Source organism: Xyrauchen texanus, chromosome 31, assembly GCF_025860055.1.
Source record: "Xyrauchen texanus isolate HMW12.3.18 chromosome 31, RBS_HiC_50CHRs, whole genome shotgun sequence".
Taxonomy (NCBI): Eukaryota; Metazoa; Chordata; class Actinopteri; order Cypriniformes; family Catostomidae; genus Xyrauchen; species Xyrauchen texanus.
In genome coordinates this window covers 17,027,928-17,036,848 of record NC_068306.1, presented here as the reverse complement: position 1 = coordinate 17,036,848, position 8,921 = coordinate 17,027,928, and the positions used below count along the sequence as shown (strand labels likewise).

Below are 8,921 nucleotides of genomic sequence, written 5' to 3'. Positions count from 1 at the left end.
ATAATAATCATTTAATCAGTCTTGTTAGGCCACTTGGATTGAAAAGCTGGATATAGCTGTTAAGATGTATCATGTGACAATGTCAGTTTTAGTTATTTATTTTTACCACATTCTGCCATTCTTGTCTCTAAAGTCAAGGGAAAGGAATAAAAAATGTGAGAGATATTAAGAGGCAGAGAGTTCATCAATCATGTTTGTCACTTACAGAACAATCAGTTAACATAAGCTTGCATGCTCTGACATAATCACGGTCAGAGCATACACACAATATACAAAATGCATGTTTAATTGGTGCGCACAACTGAAAAGTCTTCCACGTGTTTTGGAAGTAAAGAGATAGATTCACCTTTGATAGATTCCCCATTAATGTTTGTAATTAAATAATGCTCAACAATCCAAGGCACAATAGTAATGCAGTACAAAACCTGAACGTAATATTTTACAAGAGACCTCATTGGAAAATAAATTTAGTCTGAGAATGGCATCACTCAACAGCCAGCTTTGATAAAATTTAGAACTAGCTGAACCCACCCGTTACAGATAAAACAGTATACCATCCATGCCAGGATGAGGAATAAACTAAATGCACAAACAATATGAAGAAGGATGTCTCACACAAAACTATTATTCACTCATGCTCATGTAATTAAAAACTCTATAATTTTGTCTTCCGTAGAACAGAAAAGCTTCAAGTACCTACAAGTAGTCCCCCTGACTCATACGCTATATTCCAAGTTGATTGAAAACTTATTTTTTTAAGTGGCAAATGTTGGCAGCCAAGAAGTGTTTCAAAGAAGACATTAAGTTTTCATCCTCAAGGTGGCGCTTGATGGCTCAGAAGGCCAAATCTCCAATTGAGCTGTCTTCAAATCGTTTTTGGTGTTTTGTTTGAGAAATTTGTGCCCCAGAATGTAATATTAAAAATATGATATTTCCAAGCATTCTTACCTGAGGATTGAAATCCATCCCAGCAATCGCTATTATTATTTTTAAATATACAATATATATATATATGACCAGGTCGCCGCTGCACTGACGACCTGGTTATGTGGTATCTGTTACGTTTCTCAGCCCAGGTTAGGAAGGAAGAATCACAGTCTTTTGAGATTACTGGATGATGATTTTGAAATTATGATTGTTCAATCCTAACCTGGGCTGAGAAACAAAACAGATACCACATGACTAGTGCAGTGCAGTGGCAGAACCAGGAATTTTATGAAGGGGTGGCAGGGCAGGGGCCAGCTATCACTCTGGGGTGGTACAAACAAAAGATACTGGGTTATTTTAAGTGCCCACAACCAGGACTGGAATGGTAATCTGGCATTATCCCGGTGGGTCGACTCACTTTGGGGCCGATCAGGGGCAGACTGGCCATTGGGAGAACCGAGCAGGCCGGTGGGCAGCGATAAGCTGAAATAATCCGCCATGTTATGCAGAACGGGCCACAAAAAGCTGTATGTAATCATTTTCACTTCATCAGTGTGGGCAAAACTAGTACACTTACAGAGAAGTATAATTAAGTTGTGTGACAGGTTGTTTACCTTCTCTAGATCACCCAGCCTGTCATTCTCTTGTGCCCATAGTCTTCTCCCTACTCTTACTGAAAAAGAATTCTATATTGATCAGCTATCTTTCTCTTTATTTTGATGTCTCTTCATGACATACATTCATATACGCAAAAACAAAACATATCTGAGGAAATAAATCATATTGATTAATTTTACTTTGGAATGTACACACGTAAAAACCCTGTATCATATATTTAATTATAAAAATGATTTAAAAAAAACAACTCAATGTGAACGTTTTTCTACACCTTTAATTAATTAATTAGAACTTTTCATTAAAACTGTTATAGTCATTTTCATGTAAAAGCAAAACACTGTTTTGAATTGGAAAATACATTCATTTGTGGGCTAAATCTTCTTGTCCCCACTGTATGTATGGCCTTTAGATAATCATTTTTATCATAAAGGTTTAGGAATATAGGTTAGAAAAAAGAGAAAGGAAGATTATGCTTACAACAATGACACATTTATTTAATCATTTTGTAATTTATTCAAGCTGCTCCAGCAAGTGTATTTACAAATGGCATTTGAAGATATAAAAACATGTCACATCATAATGTAAGTCAGCACTGTACCATCAGAGACGTCACAGCAAATGTCTAATATTCAGGCAACACAGCAAATGAATTAAAGGAATTGGTGGTTTAGATGTCATAGCTGTATGACACATCAGGTGTGATATGAATTAGGAAATTAACACTGAGGAAGTATTCTGAGACCAAGTAAAAATAGAGATGTTCCTAAATGAGAGAATATAGGAACACAAATGCCTTGTGACGAAAAAACCAGTAAGACAAGAGCTGAATGGAAAATGTAGCAATTTCATAGTCACCAATGGAAATTGTGGTACCACATTGAAACAAACAGTACATGGACAAGAAAATACATGGCAGTCATTTTACAAAAATACTTTTTCCTGAATTCATTCTACAAAAATGTCCTCCTAGGTTTGTTCCTGTGACAATAAACGGACATCAACAGTTCTTCTGGTTGCAACAATGCATTTGGGGCTTTAAAATGTTCCGTAGGAGGTAAAAACACAGAAATTGAGGATTTCCAATTGTGATTAAGTAATGATAGTACAGTGGTGCTTCTCAGGATGTACAAGCACACACCCCTAGTTGTTCTAACAAACATTCAAACTTTTGACTATTACTCAGAATTAAAGTAAAAACACTTAAGTAATCTGCTTGCAAAGTATATAGAGAGAAAATTAGTAGTTCATAAAAAAAGTGTATTTGATATCATGGTCTTTGACGAGATTATTCTTAATGTCTCACTTATGTCTTAATTCTCTTAATCTCTACACATAGTTTGCTAGACAACTTACGGATACATAGCACCCATAAGACCCCTGTGCTCCTGTGTCACCAGTTTAAAAAGAACAATAATAGCTAGTCTGTGTGAGCAAAATGATCCATCATAGAACCCTGCTTAAACACAGAAACATATTGTAACAAATGCTATCGTTGTGTGATTTATGACTTTTCCAGTGGACACAATTGCCATCAATATATAGATGTGAGTGGAAAACATAACCAATGACCCTTGCAGTGCATGAAAACCATTCAAACAAACAGTACAGGGACTGGGGCAAATATTTACCCTGTTTTTGTGTCTGTAAAACCCATTACTTTTGATCCCAGCAGGAGATCTCATATTTCTCCATCTCAGGCCAAGTTCATGAGAGTAACGCTAGCCCACGGCTGAACTGGACACCAAGATTCTCCTGTGCTGCAGTCGATTTTTTAATTCCAGAAATAACCCACATGAGGCTTCGCAGTATGTGGTCTGCGTGCCAGGCGCTTTGGACAACATGAAAGAGCCTATTAAATCACGTCAGGGTGTCAGCTGCCACCAGAGTGGAAGCAACGTTCTGTCAGCGTTCTGCTACTGTTTTAGTCATTCCCAGATGAGCTTTTAGCTCGCACAATTCTGGATTAAAAAAATAAATAAACAAAAATCACATGGTTGAAATGCATTTTGTGAAAAGAAAATCTAAGTAAGAATTGCGTTTTCAGGATATGAGAAAAATCATTTAATTACCTTCACTTCATGCTTACAAAATGGAAACTGTTTTTGATACATAATGTGTAAATTAACAATTCAGCTGCATCAGTGTAGACCAAATTAAAATATTAATTATTTTGATTACTCTAGGGTACAAAGACAGGAAGCATTTACAAAGTTTGAATGCAAAACCTTTCCCCTGCTTCCCCCCTCACCCCCATGACAGTGGACCCCTTAAGGGGGGCACTACCATGACTGTGAAGTGTGACTTGACCCCTGACGTTCATGATATGGATGGCAAATGGTAACGGTCTAAGGTTGTTTTTCCCTGATGTCAGATCAAGGATTGACTTAGCCATAATAAGAAGTTATTCTGCAATATTGTTATTATTCATCTAAACAAAGAGTTAAGTTAACTGAAGGTCTGCTGCAGGTAGGCAGTTTGTGATCCTTTCATCCAGAATCCTGGCCGATGTAGCACAACAAAGTGTCAAGAGCACAAAGACTGAGCAATAAATAAGAAAAAGATGAGTTACCAAACAAATTAGTATATTCATTCAAACAATTGATCAGTAAAACATCCATTTTGGCAGCTCCACTTAAATTGAGCAGTTTACTTCAAGAACACAACATCCGCCTTTCAGTCCCATACCTGTACACAATGTACAAAACGAGTGCTTATCTTTTTCTTTTTATCTACGAAAACTCTTCAAAAATTGTTTCCGGTCACCTGAGCAAGAGTCCCTTCGGACTCCTCTGGTTTAGATATTAAAAAGATCCCTGCTATCCAATTTTTAGTAGGGATGCTATTGGGCAACAATTATAGTGTTCCTTGATATATAGAAGAGTCAAGAGTTGAGTCCATAGTGATGAAATGCTGCATCCCTCAGATAAATGAGTCCTTTTATAGATGAGATTCCTCAGTTGCTCTGTTATAAGACTTCTCTTTTCTGTATGGTAACACTAAAAGCTGTCTTTGTGAAAAGTCATATTTCTTTCTCTGCCCCATCTCAAGGCCCTCTCTGGCATTACATAGGGGCATTCAGAGGACACAAACCTATTTTAGTGTGCATGTGTGTTATTTTGTGTGTGTGTGTACAAGAGAGGGTTTTGGTGGAGTGGGGCGGGGCCTCAAAGTTTTCATTGAAATCCATCCAGTCATATCGCTGTGGGATGATAAACGTTTATAAAGACTTGTAGCATCTTCTCGCATGAGAAACTACTTTCCAGTCCAGAGAGAATTTCATATGTTTGTTAAAAGTGCTCAATTACGAGTCCTCTGTCATGCTTCATATGTGTCACTGTACACATAGAGGATGCTATAAAGATGAGTGAGTAGCCAAGAGAACCAGCACTGTAGCCAAGAAGGGCCCTACAGTCTCAATGCGCCCAACTGAGTTGACATCACCTCGGGATGGCTCAGCAGATTCATGGCTCGTTCCATCTAAATGGAGGAGGAAAAGAGGGATTAGTGAGGGATTATGGAGGTGTGTGAAGGAATCTCATGAAACATTTAGACATTACTGTTAGTTTTTTGAATAGGGACAAGCCTTAGACATACGAACCATTATTATTTTCTATCGAGTTAACATCTCCATCACTGATCTTGATGACACGGTCTTGACTTTTCTCGCAGTTGTCTGTAGGAGAAACATAAAACAGGGTGTTGTCAGGGTGAGGGTTGAGACATCATCTTTAACTCATTGCACTTTTGCAGCAGTGATGAACGATTCAAATGCAGCCCATGTTTTGTCAAAAGCAGAGAGAACTCCTGAGGGGCTTGTAAAACTCACTAGAAGGTCTGACGAAAACTTTCAGCCGCAGGCAGCTCCGTCTTCCATTTTCACTGACTGTTGATGCTGTGGAAACATTTTAGATGGTCAATAGTGGGGTATATTGATCTGTGCTATCCATTGTTAAATAAATCAGAGTAATCTTTTAGCCTTAGATTTATAAGGAACCAGATGGTTCAACACACCCACATAATACAGGAAAATAATACATTTGTGCAACTGTTTTAAAGAAAGAGCAGGACACTCTAATGCTGAAAATGACAATGTATACTGTAGCTTTAAGGTGAAAAACAATATGACGAAAATGAGGCCCAAGAACATCAGAATTAGAGATTGTCGATATAGTTTTTATGAACAGTACAGTTTAATTTTTGACCGATATACAGACCTGATTTATAATTATTGTTTTATTTCTGCTTTTTGATACAATAACAATCATTATACTACAACAACAAAGAATATTTTTTTATATTTTTATATTCAGTATATTGTTGTTGATACTCAATTTTTCTTCAAAATACCAATAATTAATTATAAAATAATTATATTATTATTTTAATAAGAATAATTATTATCATTATTGATTTGTTATTTATTGATATTTACTAAAATATTATTATATAATTATACTATATTATAAATAATAATTATTGCTTCTAATATAATCAAATTATTTTAATAATTCTAACAATAAAAATAATAATAGCTGTTGTTATTATTATTAATTATATTATTTTACAGTATGTTATACTATATTATTTTATATTATATATATTATTTTAAACTTTATTTAGTGCTCTCTATCTGTTATGCCTTAAATCTACACATTTCTCACTTGAGAATGCATGTCTGTTATGTCTGAAGTTAGGTAAGTCATTTATACAAACAATAAATTAAAATGATGTAAAAAGTCATTCTAAATGATTATTCTATATTCTAAACGCCATTGTTTCCTTTTAAATACACAGTGATGTAATGAATCAGTTAGGTGCTTTTCTTTAGAATTTGTCGGTAGACCTGATATTAAAAGAACCAATAACCTATTTTCTTTTAAATTAGTAAAAGAAAAAAGAAAATCAGTCAAGCTGATTATTGGCCAATCTCTAATCTGAATCAGTTGTTGTGGAAAAATTCAGTTTCAATATATCCTCAGATATTACCTGCTTTAGCAATTTGTGGCTGTCTACATACAAAAAGCCTAATTTAATTGCCTTCCAATGGCACACAAACCTCTGCAGGTTGCACAATTCATCATTCATCTATCTTACTGATAGATGCGGGCGGCACTACATTGGACATACTGTTTCCCCTGTCATCATGAGCCATGTTTCTCAATTTGCCCTCTCCATAAAGAAAAGCTTATTTGCGCTTTAAGAAGAACAGGCTGAAGGCCTCTCTCTCCACTGTCCCATCTTTGTGCAGAATGTAATGTAATATGCCGCTGTCAGGAGCCGATGCAAATGAGGACCGAGGGGTGTGGGGGAGGAAAATGCTTGGCATTTTCTCACAGATCACTCTGGATGTAAAGGTGACTAAGTAATGAGCAATGCAATACACTTCAATAAATCCCCTTCAAAAGCCTGGATGTAATGAGCATGGCTTGCACAAAATGCAATTTCCGTATAGTCAATAAAATAAGTTCTTGATATTTCAATTGGTGGTGAGGCACTGCTTTGATTGATGTGCACATGTATTCCACAGTGATTTGAATTTTTCCCAAGAGGACAAAAAAACAAAAGAAAAAACGAATGGGCTGGGAAAAGGTACAAATGTTTACATCAAGTACGCTTGTGTCTTTAGCCATTAGTAGTAGGTTGATGAATTGGCCTTTGCCTTTACATTTGTTTACTGGCAGCTAATTGAACTCCCTGTTTTGGGCACAGACACCATTAACAGCAGGTTTAAAAAAACAAATTCTGGACTGCAAATTTGTACTAAATCTTCCTGGCTTTCCTAAGTCTACTGGTCGTGACCTTTCCACAAGCCTCTTAGATGTTGATTGGTCACTTCATACATCTACACCTGCTACTTAAAGCTGCATTGGCAGCCAGTAACATCAACAGCTGCAAATGACAGATAACAGGCCGAAAGGCACACCTGCCACTTAAAGCTCTGTAATCAGCTGCGATGATACAAATGACTTCTGTTCAGCATATCGGCCATATCACCACTGACTCTGAACTACTGAACTTTACATGGTCTCCACTCATTCCTCACAAATCTGTGGTATTGGCTTGCTGAAGGAAGATACAGTGGTCCCAAAAAGTATTTGGACACTTCAGCCACATTTAAGTACATTTAAAAATGTATGAATGCATTTGCATTATATAACAAAATAGTTCTGAGGAAAGCTGTAGTAGAAAAGCTGTTTGCAGATGACACTTGGGACGACATTCTCTATCTAGTGCAATAAAATGTAGACATTTTTTTGACTTGCATTAAGTGTGCAAAAGTGTCCAAATAACTTTTATAGCCACTCTATATATGCTGGCTTGAAGGAATATATATCTGTTTGACACTTTAAATTGACATACAAGTGTCAAGACGAAGACATAACATGATTTTATCTGTTGCCAGAGAGAAAAACAAATAGACATAAGGAGATATGTAGGAAGGAAGGAATTATAACTCTTTTCCTAATTAACTGGCAATTCTCATCCTTGATCCTCCCGACTTCCCCATAATGCACCGTGGCCCTTCTAGCCTTGACCCCCATGATTCCCTGCTGTGTGAGGTCTCCAGCTGCAATTAATCTGCCTACCATCTCCCCTCTCATCCGCACACCCTCATGACTTCAGGGAGAGGTTGGGTTAAATCAATGAGTTTATACCCTGTCTACACTGACATACTGGGGGTTTGTGAAATTTTAATCATGTCCCCGCAAGCATATTTACTTTGATTTGGGGGAAACTGCTTTGGTCTCATTCCTCAAGTCTGGTCTAGTTTGGAGCAGAATCCCAGTGTTGATTGGAAACATCACTTCAGAAATACGTCGCACATCACAACCTGGCACTCTGAGTCGAAAACTACAATATATAAAGGCTCAGCCAAAGTGCGTGCTGTGTATAATGACATGAAATCTTAGTTTCCAACAAGGAAAATGATTTCAAATCTCTTACCAAATGTTTATTTGAATGTTCTATATATCTACAGTATAATACATATTTGATATAATTAACATATATATTGTTTTAAGCAAAAAAAACAAAAACTAAAAAACTTCGTTTTATCTCATTACAGTTTTGCTTCTGAAATTTGACTTGTTTGAAGGACGTTTCGAAGTTTTAACTGGAAAACACTGATTAAGAAAATGATTTTCAGAGTAAAATGTGACAACAAGTAACAGTCTCAATCGTATTACAGTGATTTTATTGGTGACTTAAAGGACAACTCTCGTTCTGTCGGTCATCAGAATCCCATTGCTGTCAGCATGCAGTGTAACTTACCTCTCATTGGAAGACATTAAGACTAGACTACTACACCAACTCTGCTTATTCAAAGACACTCTACACTGTCATGGCCCGGGCTGCTCATCAATGTCTCCTTTCCC

General features: G+C 36.6%; 1 protein-coding gene across 1 annotated transcript in view; it reads right to left on the bottom strand.

The window, feature by feature from the left end:
• Window positions 1–2,069: 2,069 nt before the first annotated feature.
• Window positions 2,070–8,921, bottom strand: part of LOC127625191 (ephrin-A5b-like) — a 61,621-nt gene continuing 54,769 nt past the window's right edge. Inside the window, exons 3-5 of the mRNA XM_052100310.1 lie at window positions 5,372–5,437; window positions 5,144–5,218; window positions 2,070–5,022 (exon numbers count right to left, since the gene is read on the bottom strand). Coding sequence (XP_051956270.1) covers window positions 4,898–5,022; window positions 5,144–5,218; window positions 5,372–5,437 — 266 coding nt within the window. The 3' untranslated portion in view covers window positions 2,070–4,897. The remainder of the gene's footprint in view (window positions 5,023–5,143; window positions 5,219–5,371; window positions 5,438–8,921) is intronic.